At 38.6% G+C, this 21,794-nt stretch overlaps 1 protein-coding gene across 4 annotated transcripts in view; it reads right to left on the bottom strand.

The window, feature by feature from the left end:
* The window catches only part of DLGAP2 (DLG associated protein 2), a 674,215-nt gene that overhangs the window by 62,685 nt on the left and 589,736 nt on the right, over positions 1-21,794 (bottom strand). For all 4 annotated transcript variants that reach the window (XM_030555545.1, XM_030555544.1, XM_030555547.1 and 1 more), the window contains 2 exons: positions 16,765-16,912; positions 7,596-7,815 (listed from right to left, as the gene is read on the bottom strand). In XM_030555545.1, coding sequence (XP_030411405.1) covers positions 7,596-7,815; positions 16,765-16,912 — 368 coding nt within the window. The remainder of the gene's footprint in view (positions 1-7,595; positions 7,816-16,764; positions 16,913-21,794) is intronic.

Genomic DNA, 21,794 nt, shown 5'->3' with positions numbered 1-21,794 from the left:
TTATCTGTTACAGCTATCTCCCTATTTCCCCATACTCTATTTTGTTTTTGTTCTCCTCCTGTGGCCGCCCTGCCCTGGCTGTTAAGTTGTTTACCAGGGCCACTGCCCTTCTCAAAGGGAGGGCCCCTTGAGTTGTTTAACAAGAGCCATTGCCCTTCTCAAAGGGATGGCCACTTGTGCTGTGTGCTAAATGGGACCACTGCCCTGTTCAAAGGGTTAGTCCTGTTATCACCTCGTTGAACCTGGACTCCATGTAGGGCAGGCAATGTCCAGAGCTGCAAGACCTATTGTGTTTTTAAGATCCTGGGCATGAGTCATAGACCTCATGTGCTTTTGAGTCACCTATTGCACAGGACTCTGCCCAGACATGTTTCTGTGCTCACCTGTCTGGTTTTTCCCTGTGCCTCCTCCCCTGTGACAGAGGGAGCCTATCAGGATTACTGGTGGGAAACTGCCTGAGTTTGCCTTTAAAAACAGACATTTTTGAAACCAACATCAGAAAGGTTCCTGCATTGCTGCCTGGTCTGATCACCCAGGGGTTCTGGGGGGTCCTTTCTCTGCTCTCGTTTATTTTTTGAGCGTACCCCCGTTTTTTGAACCCCCCCGCACGAAGAAGGAATTGCTACCTGAGAGATCTCCTGATTATTGAGACTGTACCGAGCCCTCCTTGCTTCTTCTGATGTTGCAGCTGCTTCTGCCTTTGCTGCTGCCTTGGGGACTGGTAAGAATCCCTCTGTGAAACTTTCCCTACTTTTATTTTATTACTTTAGCTGCTGGCTCTGTTTCCTCAGCACACAGACTCAAGCTAAACCTTGGTCTGTGTCTTAAAACCTCTCTTAAACTCCGCGGCACTTTGCTGCTAAAAATAAGTTTGTGCCTGCTAAGCTCTGCTCCTGTGGGCTTTGCCTCGGGGCTCCCTGCTTTCAGCTGTATCCCTTGGCTTCAGCCACCATCCCTTGGCTTCCTTGGGAGCTGGATCCTGGGCACATACCACTCTGCCCTCTGTGACTTCCCCATAGCATAAGGTGCACCATAGGTTTTGTTTTTTTTAGTTTAATAAGTCATAGTTTGTTAAGATTGTAGAGCTTGTAAGTTTCACCTGCCTTGTTATAGTTTACTGTTTTGTTGCTCCGTATAGTTGCTTGTTATAGTTTTGCTTAGAATTGTGATATTTGTTGTTTTGCCTAGTCGTTGGTTAAGATAGATAAGGTTTTTGCTCATTCAAATTCATCTTCCCGCTGTCCTGATCTCTCCCTGAACGTTCCCGGGTCTGTTTTTCACCCGCTCCAATCTCCCCCTCTGTGTGCTTCTCCGTGTCTCCCTGTTATAACTCCTTGCTGCCCCCACCCCGCGTCTGCATCACCCTCCGAACTTCCCAAACCCTTTGCTGCTTTTCCCCCTGTGAAACTTCCCAAACCCTTTGCTGCTTCTCCCCCTGTGAAACTTCCCAAACCCTTTGCTGTTTTTTTTTTACCTTTGTTTTTGGTGTCCACTTGTTGCTTAAACCTCTCTCTAGCCCTTCTTTACACTTCTCCACTGCCCCTCCCCTACCGAAGATCACCATCACACTGCTCCATTGTCCTTACCCTGCAGGGCTTCAGAGTCTCTCGCTGCTTCCAGCCGCACTCTCCTCTCATCAGTTGCCACTAATCATTCACTCCCCTCCCCCCTCCTGTTCCTTGACAAATTATCTGCTATCCTAGCCTCACAAATTAAGTCATTACTTTTCTGTTATACCGTTACTTTGCATAAGTTCACTTATTTTCACATTTTAATTGTAATTATAACACCCCATTGGTTGCTTCCACTCTTCTGATATATTTTGTATTTGCATTGATATCATTGTGTTACATTGTGTATAAGGCCTCTAACCACTTAATACATTCTATCTAAGATTGTTGACCATTTCATATAGAAGCTACCATTTTATTTTGCATTTCTTTTGATATGCTTATTGACTGTACTGTATCCCATTGTGCTGAACCCCACTTACTGTACCCCACTGTTAGAACTCCCTACATTGTTCAATAAGAACCCCGCCATCATTGTCTATTGTAAACACCCTATACACCCCATCCCATCGTATTTCATTGTTAAATTCCCACCACTTCCTTTTTTTCCTTTAATAAAGAAATTAATTGGCACCCCACCTGTGTGGTAATTGCTCCCCAAGATCCCATATACCTGCAGGCAGGGACAGTTATATTGCATAGCTCCACTCATGACTGATACATTTCCCTATATTCAGTACATCCATAGCCTTGAAGGAGAAGCTTAACTCATCTTAATGATTCAGACGGCAAGAAGAATGCTTGCTGGTTCAGTAACGGGCACTGTGCTAAACTGCAGCTCACCAGATAAATGAAATATTGAACATCAGGGGAGTCCTGAAGCATGGTTGTTGGAACATAACCTCACAAGTCTCATTATCATTAACAGGACTTCTATGACTAAATACCTACGGATCACACTCCAAGCTTCCCCATTTGGATCTAGTTATTAGAGATAATTTTAAAATTACAGAATTAAAAATAATTTTCAGCAAGAGAAAGGAAATCTGAAAGTCCAAGGATATTTTATTATTGACTGGTGAAGTGAGCTATAATTAGGGCCCTACCAAATTCCTGATTCATTTTGGTCAATTTCATGGTCATAGGGTTTTTTAGATAGTAAATTTCATTATTTCAGCTATTTAAATCTGAAATTTCATGATGTTGTAACTGTAGGGGTCCTGACCCAAAAAAAAGTTGTGGGGGGGTCACAACGTTATTGAAGGTGGGGCTGTGGTATTGCTTCCCTTACATCTGTGCTGCTGCTGCAGAGCTGGGCCCTCAATCAGCAGCCGCCACTCTCCGGACACCCAGCTCTGAAGGCAGCAGCACAGAAATAAGGATGGCACGGTATGGTATTGCCACTCTTCTGTGCTGCTGCTGGCAGGGAGCAGCCTTCAGAGCTGGGCAGCCAGCTAACAGTCGCCGCTCTCTGGCTATTCAGTTCTGAAGGCAGCAGCACAGAAGTAAGGATGGCAATATAGTGACCACCCTAAAATAGCCTTGCGACCCCTCTGCAGCTCCTTTTTAGGTCAGGACCCCGAATTTGAGATACGTTGGTCTCCTCTGTGGAATCTACATAGTATAGGCAGGGGTTGGCAACCTTTCAGAAGTGGTGTGCCAAGTCTTCATTTATTTACTCAGATTTAAGGTTTTGTGTGCCAGTAATACATTTTAACATTTTTAGAAGATCTCTTTCTATAAGTCTATAATATATAACTAAACTATTGTTGTATGTAAAGTAAATGAGGTTTTTTAAATGTTTAAGAAGCTTCATTTAAAATTAAATTAAAATACAGAGCCCCCTGGACTGGTGGCCAGGACTCGGGCAGTATGAGTGCCACAGGTTGCCTACCCTTGGTATAGGGTAAAAGCACACAAAAGCCCAGATGTAACGAGGGAAGACCAGATTTAATGGTCCATGACACGTTTTTCATGGCTATGAATTTGGTAGGGCCCAAGCTATAACTGAAAACTATCTCATGCTATGTGACCAATCTGGTTTGGAATTACAGTTCAATAGTTTAATAACTATGGAATTCTATTTACTGTACCCTTTACTAGTCTGAGTGCAACTGGTTGAGATAGGTTCATTTAACTAAACCAATTTCCCACTATTCACCACTGGCTATTTGCTACTCCATAAATTCTCCTAGCTGACAGAAAGGAGTCAAATACTGATTCAAATTATGTGACTGATTCCAAGGAACAGGGTCCTTTACAAGTTCCAGAACTGGTTATTGGTCACTTTACCACCCTCTAGAGCAAGAATTTTCTGCTATACCAATATAACCCTTGCCTCTAGCTATTAAAACCTAAATGGGTCTGGGATTCCTGTCTGAGACACAGCCTCTCACCTTACATCCCAGTGACTCAGTGAAGATCAATTGCAGTGCACTTGCTATTCATTCCTTTGGTAAAATTCTCAGAGGCCAGAGTTGGGCCTTTTTTCATTCAAGAGTCTCTGGCTTCGGAACTCATTCCTTTTGGTAGTGCTTCAAGACCAGTTAATGAGCTTCAGGGCACACAGTAAAATGATTACTATGCAGGTCAGCTCTGTTTGAATGCAGGTTTTTTTTCTTCTCTTTTGGTTTTATTTTAACTGATTATCTGGGGATTTTTTTCTATTAAGGCATTAGGGTCAAATCATGTTTCTCTTTCTCTCTCTCTCTCTCACACACACACACAAATCCTCTATCCAAACCTTCCGTGGGCAGAACACACCCAGAACACTACTGAATGGCAAGCGGGGAGCAGCAGACACCCTGCTTGCCTTAGAGATGGGAATATGAATGCTAGTGTCACCATTTGATGTACTTGTTCAGTTTACATTGATCTGTGAGTGGGGTGCAACAGTGGGGAGTGGAATGTTAAAGGGACATTTGTCCACTGAACTTTCACACCACAAGATAGGAAACTGAGGCAAAGTGTTGCCCAAGATGCAATGGGGCAAGTGTTTTACTTATTGTCTGCATACTGCTGAGTCATTGTTTTCCCAGATTAATGCTGAACAACCCAGCATTAATGCTCTCCTTCATAAAAGTTTTCCTTTGTTATATCCAGACTCAATGCTTGTGAGTGGGGAAGTAATGCCTGTCGCAAGTGTCCAAGGGTAGTGTTTAGTTTTCCCAGATTTCTGTGTGGGGGCTTGAGCTGGCTTTGTTTAAATATTGAACTCAGCCCTTCCTGTTACTGACACCATTTGGCAGAAAGGTTACAGCATTATCCCCTTAACAAACCAATGGAACATAAAAATGTAAGAACAGCCATACTGGGTCAGACCAAAGGTCCATCTAGCCCAGTATCCTGTCTGCTGACAGTGGCCAAAGTCAGATGCCCCAGAGGGAATGAACAGAACAGGTGATCACCAAGTGATCCATCTCCTCTCACCCACTCCCAACTTCTGGCTGTTCTTAACCACAGTGAAGCATAGTTAGTCTTGGCAAGAGTCACACAGAGGAGTGGGAGTTACCACTGGCATCCAACAATGTGGACTGCTTTGGGGTCATTGTCACTTATTCTTACTGGACCATAAGAATGAGTGGAGCACTGGCTTCTTCCCGATGTAGTTAAGGCCAAAACTACAGGTACTGTCCTTGAGTCTCCAGGTTCACATTCGTCGCTAATCTGATTTTTCCTTTCTTGGAGTACGATTATATCATTTTGAATTCTACCAAATAAGTAGCCTGAGTTCACTGTTTAGGTGGTATGGCAAAAAATAACCCCTGTTTTCCAACCTTGCTGAGGTTAGGAGGACTTTTGCTTCCTCCCACAGCAGAAAAAAGTCAATCTGACAAGCAAGGACGGATAGCGATTCGTCCAGTGGATAGCCCAGTTTACTGGCACAAAAGCTAGCCCATAGTAGTCATCAGTACTTGAGAGCATGTCCTGGGATCACATATGTCCCTGGAAAGTGGTTTAAATATTGGAAGAGATGACTATGGTAACCTCCTTTCCAATGTTATGAGGACACCCTAATGCTTCTAATGAAATGAGCAAATATGTCCCACATACTATTGAATAAAGCTGTAGCTTTCCTGCCATCCTGAATAAAACCTATATGTCTATTGACATTTGTAAACATCTTTTGACAAACTAAGCTTTATAAATATACTGTATATATAAATGTACATCCAAAATAGATAGTTCCATAATTAAATTCAGAAATGAAATATTATACTTTTTCTGCTTCTGATTTACATTTTTCTCTTACACTATTAAATCTTTTAGATTAGTCCAGTGCTACAAATTCTAGTCTGTGCTACAATTTCATTTCTTTACAACACTGATAAAAGGCAGCCACCCTCTTATCACTACTGTTTCAACTAATAATGAAATTGTGTTTCCTGTTAATTTTCGAAGAAATGGCTTTAATGACGTTGCCAAGAAGAGCTCATAACATCAGCAGCAGGAAAAAAAACCCTAAAGATTCAAAAGGTTTAATTTGCACTGAAGGTTGAAATGGAACTTTGACCTTTGTAGCTTTTATTTGAAAGAAGCCTATGGGCACGTTAAATATCATCCAGCCTCTTATACCGTATTGTATCCAATAACTTCTTTTACAATTTTCAGACAAGTAAGGGAGAAAGTAAGGGGTTATTTGAAATGTAGCAATAATATGAAATAAAGCATCTGTCTCTAACCTGCTAAATGCTGAAGATAGAAATATGAAATAGTTATTCCATGGTTTTACAGCTAATGACTTGTTTGAAAACTGGAAATTTCAATTAATATTTAACCACATAACCAGTGCTCACACTTGCAAATCTAATAAATATTTCTGATTTGAGTATTTGTCTTACATCAGTAACCCCATAAAAGTTAAGAACACAGTGGCACAGGGGTAATATTTTTGATTAGAGAATGTCACAAACTGAAAAATCTGAACACAGATCCAGATTCAGAACCCATTAAAGTCTATGGTGTTTGGAACCAGAGTTCTGTTTAGGGCCCAATTTCTAATTACCATTTTTCCTATAGTCCTTTTTTTGCTACGGTGTCACTATTCCCTGACCTTGACAAATAAGAAATATTACATATTTAGGCAACAAAATCTATCTGATAAATCATTTCAAAAATAAGAAGGAAATCATGTGTGAAATGAAGGTTAGAGTTTTCAAAACCACATCATTTAACCAGCAGACTGCTAATCAATGTATAGCATTTTTCATGAGGAAAAAACAATGTGATGCAGTCATATTTATTGTCTATCTGATGATTTTGCCAAATGTATCATATTCTATTCAACTTTATGACTCCAGGAAAAAGAAAGTGATCTCCTGAATGGGAAGGCTATGCTTAAGCTGCAATGCAAAGTCACAGTATCTCAGGTAGATAAGTCTCTATAAATGACAGTTAAAAATAATAATAAAATAAAATTAATCTCTGTTAAGCAATTTAAAAGAGAAAAAAGTCGCTCTAAAGGTGTGAAAGAATCCTAAAAATGAGTGGAATAATAATGATTAGTGATGAGTAACAGTGAAGATACGTGAAATATGCCACAGTATATGATCATTTGTCATACCCTTTTCCCAAAGTTAAGTAAGTTACATCCTGCCCTACCCCTAAGAGTTTGGACCAGATATTTAAACCTCATCTTCCCTTTTTGCACCTGCAATTTAAGGGCCCAAGTGATTATGAATGTAACTGATCTGTTTTAGATGTTTAAATTCAAGATAGGCAGTTGCAATCAGTTATTTAAATATCTAAGTAATACCATTTTTTGCCTGCAATTATTTGCACTTGCAAAACTGTGCAGGCAAGCAAAGCAGGTGAAGTTAAGTCTAGGCTGAAATTCAGGCTCATTATATTCCAGGCCCACTTACAAGTTCTAATAAAAATGAAATTATTCATAACTACACATTCAGACATGCAGGCACTATAGTACAATATTAAAGGAAGGCCTGATTCTCAATGTACTATATCAATATAAAAGACAATATCAATTATGATAATTACACAGGAAAAAGAGGCTTTCAGTCTCATGCACCATTTTCCATCCTGATTATCTTTACATGTGAAAGAGGCCAGCATAGATTTTCTTACCTGTTGTTGACCTGATAGTTGAGGTGATGTTGGAAGATCCCATAGCAGGGATACATTCATCATCTTGGGAGTAACCTGCCTGAATGGCCCGCAGGTAACTGTGGCTTCTTGTTCGGAAGCATCCAGGGAGGTCAAGTGCATCCATTGCCTGAGCTTCAACTTCGCTAAACACTGATTCACACACCGACTCAAATTGCCCGTTGACCTCTGCTTCACTCATCTGAATAAATAACAACAATGCATTTGATTTTTGACTTGCTTTGTTTGTGATCATCAAGGCTTCAACATCTCTCAAGTGGACACCTGTGCGTTGATGAACAACTGTTTAGCAAATAATTAAAGATTAGGAAACCCTTCTGAACACATTCACATTTTAGCACTTCACATTAGCCATAAATAGTATCTACCGTGCAATGAGTTTTAGATGACCATCCTTAGTTTCCATTTGGTATATTTATATTTAATAAATATGAAGAACACTAACAGATAAATCCAAAATCTCTAAACATTGATTAGGAAATCTTTCCACTATCACAACTGGAGAGTCAAAAACCATTCAATACTACTTAATTGTATCTGGTCTTCTAACTAAGACACTGAATCAAACTAGTCTGAATTTTCAGACTCTGAGTTATATTTACCCTAGCCTGAAGCATAGTGGAGAAGTGGCTGAGTAGTGCCTTCTGTGCACAACTCAACAAATTTCCTGGCCACATAGGTGTGAGTGTGCAGTGCCCTTTAAAGAGGATATTGCAGATTGTTCTTTTCCCCTTGCTATGAGGGAGCGCCAGGAGGTATCTATGTCACCCAGTGCCACGATTTAAGCCCAAACTGACAGAAGAAAATAATCACTTGCCACTTGCATTGCAACAGCACAGGTGAGTCTGCAGCTGTATGAGTTGTCCTCGATTGGGATGGTGAAGTGTCTGTATGTGATTGAGAGCTAACACCACACTCTGAACTTTTTTTATTAAAAATTGTCAAGAGAAATCAGTACCTGGTCCATGAGTAATTGAACATGGGTGAGGCCTTATTTTTTGTCTTTAGAGACAGTATTAGAGAGGTAAATGGACCAGCAGGCTGGAAACAGAATGTCTGTATTTAGCTAGGGGACACCAAGGAAACCATTTACAATAGACAAGATAACAATGGTTAAGATCAGTTGGGAACATAAAGATGAGGTAAAGAGTAAGCGGTACATGGACAGTGCATAGGGCAGGGTTGGTTTCTATAAAGCAACTAAGTCAAACCCCAAACAGTGAATGTAATGTGATGTGAACGAATTAGTGAACGTAATGTGATGTGTAAATGTATGTAAAGGAAGGGAGGTTTCGGGTGACTTTGGATGTGTGGTATGCCCCATATCCACCCCTTACGGTTGAGTTGGATCAACTCAGCATAGCTTTGATGCATGCCAAATAAAGGAACCAAACTTGCAAGACTGAGTTGGACTCAATTTTGGGGGAACCAAGTGGAAGAGGACTCAGAGGAACCCTAACATAGTGGTGCCATGACTTAGATCTGCTCCTCTGGAGCTAGTAACATATATATCCTTAGTATTAGGGTCCTAACCTAGCATTAAGAGAAATGGCATTGGTAGGGTTTAAGGGTATAAATATGAGGAAGTTAGCATCATGCTGGAGAAGTGGATTAAATCTAAGGGAGGATCCTATAGACTCCCCAGAGAAAGATTAGAGGGAGACTGGATCCAGGTGAAAAAGGAATTCCAGGGAATGGTATTCGATTTTTCTTAAAAGAATGTTTAGCAGAGCACAGCAGAGGTCTATTGAATGTCCTGACATCTTCAAAAAACAGGACCCATTGACAGCCATAAAAATAGTGTCTAGTTTGTTTGTTTTTATATTAATGCAAAGAAAGCCCAGATGAAGCTTTCTTTACAAGGATTGTTTCTAGTGTCTAAAATGTTACAAACAAAATGTGCTACTTTGAAAAATGAATACTAAAAGCATAAAAAACAACTCAAAGTTGTAAGAGGAGGAAACAAACTAAATGGAAAAGATTCTGAAAATGTTTAAAAAAAAAACAAAGTAAAAGGCAGACAACCTTGAAGGACTGAATTTAGAGAGTATAGTTGTGCAGGCAAAGTATACTAAGTTAAGAAATAAGAGCAAAAAATCATAAAAAATAAGCTTAGACTGCGGAGGAAAATTCAGCTAAGAAATGTGTTGTTATAGGAAATAAAATAGAAGTGTTACGGTCCCAGACTTTAGTAGCTAGTAAGATCTATGGAAATGTCTTATTAAACAGTGAAAAACTGAAGTGAGTGCTTTAAAAAAAGTACAAGCAGCTAAATTTTTGCACAAATTAACACTGGAGATCTTGGACTTTATTACTTTTACTTCCCCTAACTATTTAGTGTTTAGTGTATAAAATGTTAGAAAGGACTTTAAAGTGTTTATAAAAAGAAAGAAAAAAAGAATGCTTGGTTTAATAATGAAACCCAGTTATGGCAATATCACCATTATGCTTTTCTCTCCAACATGACTTTTCAGCCACTCTAAAAAGAGGAGGGAGGGGCATTTTGCGTCTATAATAAATTAATTGTGCTGGCTGCTGCAGGGATAGGGAAAATCTGATTTAAATTGTGTGATTATGGATGAGTTAGTTAAAATCACTGAAGGAATTAGGGATTTCTGTATGGCTTAACTGCTTCTGAATATACTAGTGGAAATGCAACCAGGGTACAGAAAGTACTGGAAATGTAATTTGTGTAAAAAAATAATTAAAAGCAATGCAAGAGGCATTGATCAAATCAAACAGTAAATTGTGTAAAAAATAAAAAAAGTTCCTGTAAAAAAAAGTGAAGCATAACAGTCAACTTACTAAAATCTCAAATAGCTAAAACATACAAAAAAAAGTAAAGAAAAAAGGAAAAAAGAAGTAACGGTAGTAAAATAAAATGTTGCTAAAATACAGCGGTGTTTGTATTTTAGCTGAGATTTTAGTAAGTTTATGTTACACTCTACATAGTAAACATATTTCTGTAATTGCTTTTAAAGAAGTATGGCATTAAGCCAACGTGTTCTAATAATAATATCTTGTGTAATATGTGAGGGATACATGCTATACAAAGTAAAAGCAACCTCAAGTGATATTGATCAAGAAAACTTGCCCTCTTTTATGACCACAGAAAAGTTAAAAATTTGGCACAAGACAGGTAACACCAGAAGGGTATGAAAATTAACCAGGGTCCAATACCACGAAGTTAAATGGAAAATCACTGTGACTTATACAGTGTGGAAAAAGTTTGTTTTCCCTCCTCAAATACTGTGGAAAAACTATGCAAGGTCTGAAAAGCCCCAGACTTGTCCTGCTGTTGGTATCTAGGGGACACTTACAGGTGCAGGTGTACTGGTTTACAGACAGAGTTGCCAGCATGTGAGTTCATTCTGGGAGAACAGTCTCCAAATTTCACAGTACAGTTGAGGTGCTGGGACCTTGGTGAAGTAAAAACTGCTCATGCAGGTAATAACTATTATTGTGTGATGGCTGAAGAAGACCACTTCTGGTACAGACTCAGGAAATGTTATTTTAATTGGCCTATGTTCTGTTTCACACCTAAATTTCCTATATTAATAAATGAAAAAAGTATCAGTTTTTATAATGTAATTAAAAATAAAAGTAAAGTTAAAATTACAGAAGGAGGCTTTAAAGGCTATAATGTCATGGTAGGATAGACCACCAAACCAGGAAGAAGTAGTGGATGAGGCTTTTTAAAACAACTAACAACATAATCCAAAATATACGACTTGGTGGTAATGGGAACTTCAACTACCCAGATATCCACTGGGAAAATAATACAGTAAGGCAGATTATTAAGCAAGTTCTTGGAATGCATTGGAGACTATTTTTTCTTTCAGAAGGTAGAGAAAGCAACTAGGAGATAGACTGCTCTAGATTTGATTTTGACAAACAGGGAAGAACTGGTTGACAATTTGAAAGTGGAAGGCAGCTTGGGTGAAAGTGATCATGAAATGATAGAGTTCATGATTCTAAGGAATTGTAGGAGGGAAAACAGCAGAATAGAGATGATGGATATCAAGAAGGCAGACTTTAGCAAACTCAGGGAGTTGGAAGGTAAGAGCCCACAGGAAGCAAGTCCAAGTGAAAAAAAACAGTTTAAGAAACTGAGCAGTTTTTGAAAGTGATATTATTTAGGGCAGAAGAAAAAGCTATCCCACTATGTAAGAAAGATAAGAAGTATGTCAAGAGACCATCCTAGCTTAGCCAGGAGATCTTCAGTGATCTGAAACTCAAAAAACAGTCCTACAAAAAGTGGAAACTAGGTCAAATTACAAAGGATGAATATAAAAGACAACACCACAAGCATGTAGGGACAAAATTAGAAAGGCCAAGGCACAAAATGAGATTAATCTGGCTAGAGACATAAAGGGAAACAAGAAAACATTCTACAAATAAATTAAAAGCAAGAAGAAAATAAAGGACAGGGTAGGACCATTACTCAATGAGGGGGAAAGCCAATAATAGAAAATGTGGAAATAGCGGACATACTAAATGCCTTTTTTGTTTCAGTTTTCACAAAAAGGGTTAATAGCAATAACAAAGTGAATGCCAGTGAAAATGATGTAGGATCTGAGGCTAAAATAAGTAAAGAATAAGTTACTTAAACAACTTAGATGTCTTCAAGTTGGCAGCCCTGATGCAATACATTCTAGAATTCTCAAAGATCTGACTGAAGAGATATCTGAGCAATTAGTGATTATATCTGAAAACTCATGGAAGATGGGAGAGATTCCAGAGGACTAGAAGACAGAAAATATAGTGCCAACCTATAAAAATGGGAATAAGGACAACCTGGGGAATTACAGGCCAGTCAGCTTCACTTCAGTACTTGAAAAGATAATGGAGCCAATAATCAAGCAATCAATTTGCAAACACCAAAAAGATAATAAGATGATAAGTAACTGTCAAGAGCAAATCATGTCAAACCAACCTAATAGCTTTCTTTGACAGAGTAACAAGACTTGTGGATGGGGGGCAATTGGTAGATGTGGTATACCTTTACTTTAGTAAGGCTTTTGATACTGTCTTGCATGATCTTCTCATAAACAAACTAGGAAAATATAGCCTAGTTGGAGCTACCTAAGGTTGAGTGCATAGCTGGTTGGAAAAACCATTCCCACAGAGTAGTTATCAATGGTTCACAGTCAAGCTGGCAGGGCAGAACAAGTGGGGTTGTTTTAAGGAGGAGGGTGAAAAATTGTTCTCCTTAACTTCTGAGGATAGAACAAGAAGCAATGGGCTTAAACTGAAGCCAGGGACGACTGGGTTGGACATTAAGAAAAACTTCCTAACAGTTTGAGTAGTTAAGCACTCGAACAAATTGCCTAGGGAGGTTGTGGAATCTCTGTCATTGGAGGGTTTTCAGAACAGGTTAGACAAACACCTGTCAGGAATGGTCTAGTTATTACTTAATCCTACCTTGAGTGCAAGGGACTGGACTAGATGACCTATTGAGGTAGCTTCCAGTCCTACATTTCTAGGATTCTACATAGAATTACACTCTAGTGGGCTATACCAAAGGAGGTAAGGTTGCACACCGTGGTTCGTACACTGGGCCTATTATTAATGTTGATTCAAATAATTATAACTACTGTTGTCTTGGAAATGTGTTGCTGGGTAATGAACTTAAAAAAAAAGCACAGAAAACAGAAATAGAATGCAAATAAAACATATGATAATATAGGAAAGTAGTGGAATGTCGGCCCAGCTTGACATGAATAACTGGACATGGGTGAGATCTCATTTCTTGAGTGACAGGATTAAGGAGGTAAATGGATCAGCAGGCTGGAAATGGAATATCTGCGCTAACTAAGATAGGTAAATGGGTCAGTAAGCTAAGAAACAGAATGTCTGTACTAGCTAAAATACACGCCATCATATGCCAGCAATGCCCATCTGCTGTGTACATCGGCCAAACTGGACAGTCCCTACGGAAAAGGATAAATGGACACAAATCAGATATTAGGAATGGCAATATACAAAAACCTGTAGGAGAACACTTCCACCTCCCTGGACACACTATAGCAGACGTTAAGGTGACCATCCTGCAGCAAAAAAACTTCAGAACCAGACTTCAAAGAGAAACTGCTGAGCTTCAGTTCATTTGCAAATTTGACACCATCAGCTCAGGATTAAACAAAGACTGTGAATGGCTAGCCAACTACAAAAGCAGTTTCTCCTCCTTTGGCTTTCACACCTCAACTTCTAGAAGAGAGTCTCATCCTCCCTGATTGAACTAACCTCGTTATCTCTAGCCTGCTTCTTCCTTGCATATATATACCTGCCCCTGGAGATTTCCACTACATGCATCTGACGAAATCGGTATTCACCCACGAAAGCTAATGCTCCAATACATGTGTTAGTCTATAAGGTGCCACAGGACTCTTTGCTGCTTTTACAGATCCAGACTAACACGGCTACCCCTCTGATACTTAAAATAAGGGGGAACACCCAGGAAACTACTTACAATGGACAAGATAACAATGGATAAGATACACTGGAAACATGAAGATGAGGAAAAGAGTAAGTTGTACATGGACAGAGTATGCTGTACAGGCAGTGGTTTCTACAAAGCAATGCCAAAACGAGTGATGAAATGTAAAGTGAATGTATGTATATAAAGAAATGGGGTTTCTGTGTACCATAGGTATGCCCTGTGCCCACCCCTTATGGTTCAGTCTGATTAACTCAGCATAGGTTTGCTGTATGCCAAATAAAAGAGCTTAAGTGATGAAACTGGAGTTGCACTGAATCCTTAGGGAACAGAGTGGAATAGATCTTGGGGAAACCCCAACAAAAATAATCTGCTCTATACTGATGGAAACTATATAAATATCATGTTTCATAGCCATAAATGGTGTTAACTGGTGTTGCTCCATTAAATATAGTAGAATTATGCTGATTTAAATCAGCTGAGCATCAGTCCCCACATCCTGATTTCATTTTTAAACATTCTTTCTAGTCCTATTGACGTTATATTTTTCTTTGTATTTAGCCAATCACAATATGGACTGAAATATATTAATGTCAAGTGCTTGGTGTTAAAAAAGAGCTTAATTTTCCTATGTCCATTTACTCTGGACAATTGTTAGTTTCACCATGAATTCATATGTTTCATTTTAGAGACATTCTGGGATAATTATTAGGAATGTACTAAATATCTAATTGTAGCATTTGGCTGAGTAACTGGAAATGATATTTGTCCAAAGAGAATTTAGAAGCTGAATAATGGAGAGAGCAGTAAATGACAATAATATGTATTTTATGTAATCATTTATTAAAGCAGAATGAAAGAAACAAAATACTATAAATATCTAGTCAATCTCATAACTTCATCAGCCTCCACATCTGGATGATATTGCTTTTTATTATATATTGTAATCAATAACTCTTATTCATTTTGGGGAAAAAAACACTGCAAATTTTCCAGTTTTCATTAATCAAATGAATAGAAATTTCATACAGAATCTCTGAACCCAATGAAAGGCTGTTATTCTAATTTTCTAGAAAGGAATCTTGGCAATTAAGTCCACTGTGAAATGAATTATTTTGTCCTTTATAAAATTATCACTTTTATATTTCTAATAAAATTAAGTGGACTAATGAAGTCTGGGAAGGGAAAAAAAACTTATTCTGAATCAACTTTTGCTTATACTATTGACCAAGAGAGTTATGATAACTTAAGCCAAGATTTAAAAAAGTGACAAGTAATTTTTGGAGCCTCCCAATCTGAGACACTTTAACAGTGCTTAATTCAAAGGATTAACATCCATTACTTTGTGAAAATCAGGGATCTTAAAGGCATCTTAGGTTGGGCACCCACAAATTGAGGCACCCAGAATCACCTGTCACATTCGAAAACCTTGGCCTCAGTCCATAATTACATGATGAAATTCCTTACTACTTTTTTCAAACAAAGCTTGTTGACACCAGCAAAATAATAATTTTAAAGTACAGATTGCAAGAGTGAACATATATTTCTTAAATATATAGTCCATCACTATCCCTCAATTCAGTCCTGAGTTGTAGAGGGTGGGAAGGGAACCCATTGAAATAACAGAAATAAAAATACTGAACTGATATCGTATCGATGAAACATGAAGAGTGTGATGTCATAGGAAGGGACCAGGAAACAGCAAAGGCTGTTAACTGAATGTATTTAGTTTATATTCTGAATGTATTTAGTTTATATTCTGTGTTATTTAATATATATGTTATTGAGCTGGAAAATGTTGAACAGTGAAATGGCAAAATCTGTAGATGACACAAAATAATTTGGGTTGGTCAAGACCGAAGGACATAGTGAGGAACTTCAGTAGGATCTAATTAAGCAACCTAATTGAGCAAAGGATGGCAAATGAAATTCATTGTGGACAATGTCAAGGTTGTGCATACTGAAAGAATCTGAACCATCATATAACTACTCTAATGAGCTAGGAAAAGGTCCTAGTCATCATTATGGACAGCTCAATGAAAAACATTTTTTCCATGCATAGTGATGGTCAAATAAGGCAAAGGATGTTAATTTATATTAAGGAAGAAACAGAGAATAATATTTAACATAATATCATTATATAAAGTGATGGTACACTTCACTGAATTCTGGTCATCCCATCTCGACAAGTATGGTAAATGTCAGATGGGGCAATGAAATTTTTTAAAAGCCTGGACAGACTTCCACATGAAGGGACATTGAAAAGGTTAGGTCTGTTTAATTTAGAGAGGTATGAAGATGAAAAAGTGACATGAGAGAAGTATACATAATAATGAATGGTCTAGAGAATGGCTGCTCGGCGATCCTATTCATGCCCTATTACCGTACAAGACGAAGTGGGAACTCAATGAAACTAAAAGGCAATATTGTATATATTTATATGTTAGGGTGGCTTTCTTAAAAGGGAAATTCTAATTTTACAGTTTTTTGGCATAATTTGCAATTTGACTGTCTCTTTTTAATCCTACAATCTTCATTCAATATTAAATTACTTGAAGCTTGAATTACTTTGTGACTACTTATATCCTCACTCCTCTAATATTAATCAAGAAAAACAGATTTTCCATTTTTAGTAGCTAGTCCTGTATATGCAGATAGCCCACAGTAAAAGATTTAACAATAGATTCCCACCTGACTAACACAGCTGGCCTGACTGAGTGTGCTCACTGCTCTCATATAGCTCTGATTCCTTGAGCGGAACTTTGGGGAATTGTAGTTTGCGGAGGGATCCATGTTGTGGCCCCCAGGCACATCACTTGCAGCTTGAAGGTAGCTCTGACTATAAAAGAAAGATGGGAAAAAAGAGGAAGCTATAAAAAAAAACTCCAGATGGAATCAGTTATGACACTGAAAACAGCAATTTGTATTAGCATCATAAATGCACTCCCTGGGGCCAAATTCTTAATCCACATGAAGAGGCACAGTGCTACTGAAGTCAGGAAAGCTGCATCATTTAATATAAGCAGAGAATTTGGCCTTAAGTTCAGCACCAAAATGATTTGAAGCATTCAGCATTTTTACTGTAAATGAGTATCACTAATATTCCCCGGCTACAAATGTTACGTTTTACTAAAATAAAATGTGAACATCAATATGAACAACAACTACTGCAGGAATGGAAATGTTTATACAGGGATAAAAATCACTCTTCTCTGTCATCCTTTTTTCATCAAGGTGCTGGATTTCAAGATGCCTGGTAGGTTAAAAGTATTAATACATTTACAGAAGATCAGCTAAAGAATGTGATTTGTAATGGCACACAGCACAACTGCATAAATCTCCTGAACTTGTCTTTTTACATCGCATCTCTCAAGTTACTTTTCCCTGAGTGTACTGCAGAACCTACACCACCACTATCACCTCCTGTTCCAGAGGATGGTCTTGTTTAAAGAGACACTGGCTATGTCTTCCATGACAAAAAAGGTTTTCTTTTTTCTTTAAACATGATAACTAACCCACAGTAACTCTCCTAGCGAAGACAAGGCACAAGTAGGGTTTGCAACGATGTAGCAAAGCAAGGTCTACACTCTATCCCCAGCTGCAGTTTGCCACCCCAGTTACATCACATTAAAAACTACAGAGCCTTGTCTCCAGCAGGATTTTACAGCAAGATATTGCATGTCATTATCTTACTGTAAAGTCACACCATTTTAGGCAGTGGAGACTTGTCAACTTGAGTTAAAAGCAGCTGCCTTCAATTCTCCCCTTGCCAATGTTTGCAGTTTTACTATATAGGCCTGGTCTGCTATGCCCATTGCTGTAACTGTCTTTTATGGGACTGGGAAGGAATTTTCCCTTCACTGCCGGATTGATCGGGATGGGTTTTTTGCCTTTCCCACAGCAGCTCACAGACCCAGTGGGTAGGTCAGGAGGTTAAGGTTCAAGTTGTCACAAATTAAGAGATGTCAGGTGTCCAGGTATTTGTTCTGTAGTGGGTCCAGTTCTGTGATGACTGGCATTGGAAGTGGACTTCGGGAAAGCATCACCTAAGGAAGCTGAGGAATGGGGTTGGAGTTCCCAATGTATGGTACAGCAAGAGGATAACACCCTTTCCTCAGCCCCTTAACCCTCAGATGGGAGGAGGCCCGTGGGATCCCAGCAAAGGGCAGGGATGAGCTGTGGAGGGCTTAGAGTCTGACTGCAGCCCTCCATGATTTGGAAATGATTAAGAAAGGAATCATGCCCTGCACTGTACAAGCTGTAGTTCCTAGATACTTCCTAGATAATTTAATACATTTGCTGCCCACTTAAACCACATCTCTCACATCTTGTCTTTCCTTCCATGTGTCTGGGACAAAGATGCTCATTGCTCCCTCTCCCTTACATCTCACGCACTAGCACAGGCAATAAGGCAACCTGCACTTGCATCCTAGATCTGTGCATATTCAGAGGGTGCAGGAAAAACAGCAGTGAGCCTCTGAACCCATTTACAGCATGCTCAGGCACCATGCACAGTCTAGGCACACGAGGAGCAGGGAACTCTAATACCAACAAGATATGTCAACACTAGACTTCCTTTTATCTTGAGTAAATTGTCAGTTAATTTGAGGTAGTTAGCACATTGTTAAGTGCCAGTGTGAACACTCCACAAACATTTGTTGCAAACTACAAATGTTTATTTTTTGCCCAGGCAAAGTAAAGTTCTTTGTACTAAGTTAGCAGAACCTTATTATTATTATTATTATTATTATTATTATAGCAGCATCTCAGAGCCCCAATCGTGGACCAAGGCTGAACTGTACTGTATAAACAGGAACATAAAGATGGAATGCTAGGTTTGTTCTTTACCCAAGGCTGATGGGCAATTAATTCATTTGAGGGTTAAAAAAAACCCCTAGTACCAACAAACTCCAATGGTGTTAGGAAACTTAAAATGGGCTTTAGTGTGGTCCTTTTCATGGAATATCAGGGTTGGAAGGTACCTCAGGAGGTCATCTAGTCCAATCCCCTACTCAAAGCAGGATCAACCCCAAACAGATTTTTGTCCCAGATCCCTAAATGACCCCTCAAAGATTGAACTCTCAACCCTGGGTTCAGCAGGCCAATGCTTAAATTACTGAGCTATCCCTCCCTTTCCCCCTATATTGGTATGGCATGGGGACAGAACATACTGCACTCTATTAAAATGTATAGCATGTAGCAGCAGCTGCTCTGTGCTCTGACCCAACACTGCTGGAGGCATGGTCTGCCCCACCACCCAACATACTGTGTTTGCACCACTGTACTTCCTCACCACCCCAGTGAAGGCAGTGGGTTAAAGTCAAAGATTGCCTTTTTTGACAGAAAAATCACTTTTCTGATCTTAGTGTTTCCTTCTCAGCAGGCTGCTGAATGGTCTACATAGCTTATTGCAAATAGTATTAAAATAAATTAAAATAAAAATCATTTTTTTAAATGAAATAAGCATCAAAGTTTGGTTTCTAATTTGCCTTCACTGGAAATGTATTGGTAGCTATGGGGTTCAATTAATAAACTTTTTATGTAATTTTCCTGCTGAGTGGAATGCGGACTAGGATTGACCAAAATTACTTATGGACTAAAATTGTGCAACTTGTTCCCCTTTATTTTTAAAAAAATCCCACATCCCACGCAGCTTCTTCAGTGTCAACTTTGCATCATTGGGACATGACAGTATAACATTTTCTACATATATGTTCGGCTACAAGACATCACAGAGATTTCCCTAAAGAAGCAAAACAAGGACACCCCAAATAAATATCTCTGACAGTAAAAATATACATTTCAAAAGAATATACGGACTTAGACTTGTTCTTTGCTTCAAGGCAAAAAGAACACATAGATTAAAGTATATCATAAGAGATCACTGATTTTGTGGACCTAACTTGAAACACATAAAATAAGAATAATGGTTCTTATTTGTAAGCACCTAGGCACATACCTACATTTGGGGAAAAGCCCATACTTAAGCTAAACACATGCTTGAGTGCTTTGTTGAATCAGGCCTTAGAGATCTACTGATGAAAAGTGGTAATATCAAGATTTTATTAAAACTTCCTGGATCTTTCAAAATGGAGCTGGATATTTTTAGTTGAGTAAATTGCCTCAAAGTGGGCATTGAAATATGAAGGCACACAGAGCCAAACGTTCATTTGACATAAGGTTAAAATCCGACAGACAAATTTTCAAAAGCGGCTGCTGTTTCTGGATTTCTTAATTTTGGATGCCTGACATCAGGTGTCTCAAATTGACACCCAAATTCTGTGCCCACTTTTGAAAATTTGGCCTTATATCAGAGGGAGAATGGAGGCCACTGCCAGCCCCATTTGAGTTTCCTAGCACTGTTGTGGTTTGTCTGCACTAGTTCTCATGCTTCAAGTTAACTGACTGCAAATCAGCCTAGAATAAAGAGCAAGTGGTTACATAGGAAAAAGACCTTTACTCTATGTTCAGGAAAGAATAAATAATTGTGAATGAAATTTGATTTCAGTTATAACTGTTGAGTTCACAGCACCTCTGAAAATCAGGCAGCTGGTGTCTCAAGCTGGGCACTATGGAAAAGCCGTACACAAAATTACTGCTGAACTCTTCTGAAAATGTTACCCTCAATCTATAAAATACTTATTTCTTATACACACCGGACAGTCATTTTTTAAAGAAAAGTTTTGCAACTTTTTTCTTCTGTTAGAAACAAACATGCCAATTAAACACTGAGATACTAGTATTATTTAAGGCATTATTTCGGAGACAGACCTTGTGTCCTGCCCTATGCAGTACTAGATATACCAAAGGGCACTCAGCATCTGCCAGAAGTTGCTGATGTCATTGCAAGACTAGGACCCTTGTTATCACAGTGAAATCATGTTGGACCTTATGCTAACATTGCTAAAACAAAATGAAACCACACAAAACTGATCCAGTGTAAGCTCAAAAGCTTGTCTATTTCACCTACAAAAATTGGTCGAATCATAGCTATTACCTCACCTATCTTGTCTATAATATCCTGGGACCAACAAGGGTACAACACTGCATGCACTATCCATGCTTTCCTTTTAATGTGTCATCATCATTGTTCTCTCTGAACACAGCTCCTTTAAAAAGGTTTAGTGTTATTAATGTAGGCTATTTTCCAAAAACGGGTGAAAAACATTTTGGACCCTCTGTTTGTTATCAGATGTTACCAAATCCTAGATTCTCAGACCAGAAACAATCTGAAAAACAGCAAGACTTTGGGCTTCTTCACTGAGATTTGATTTTTTCCAGAAGACGAGTCACAGAGGCAACATGAAAAAAAATGACAATAGAAATAAGACACGTTGTATTATAAAGTGCCAAAAAATCAATTATCAGCAACAGTTAATAACTGTCTTCTTTCTTTGCCACACAATGTAATGGTCTAACAATCTAGTAATTAATTATAGAGATACTCAGTTTCTCAGGAAGTACTGTTATCATAAACCATAATTGACAATTTAAACAGCAATAATTTACTAAGGGAAAAAAACCAGAGTACTGTAGCACTCTAAGCAGTTGAGTTTTGATGAATGAGGGATTGGATACTTCCTGGTAGTTAAGTAATTTTTCATTTATCAGAGCACAGTAATTTATTCAAAGGTCTATAGCAGAGTAAAAGAAATATTACATAAATTAGACACCCATTTAATTAATATTTTGAACTTTTTCTGATCTAAAGAGATCATAAA

This window comes from Gopherus evgoodei, chromosome 3 (genome assembly GCF_007399415.2).
Source record: "Gopherus evgoodei ecotype Sinaloan lineage chromosome 3, rGopEvg1_v1.p, whole genome shotgun sequence".
Classification (NCBI taxonomy): domain Eukaryota; kingdom Metazoa; phylum Chordata; order Testudines; family Testudinidae; genus Gopherus; species Gopherus evgoodei.
The sequence above is the reverse complement of the archived record's forward strand: the minus strand, read 5'-3'. Positions and strand labels throughout refer to the sequence as shown.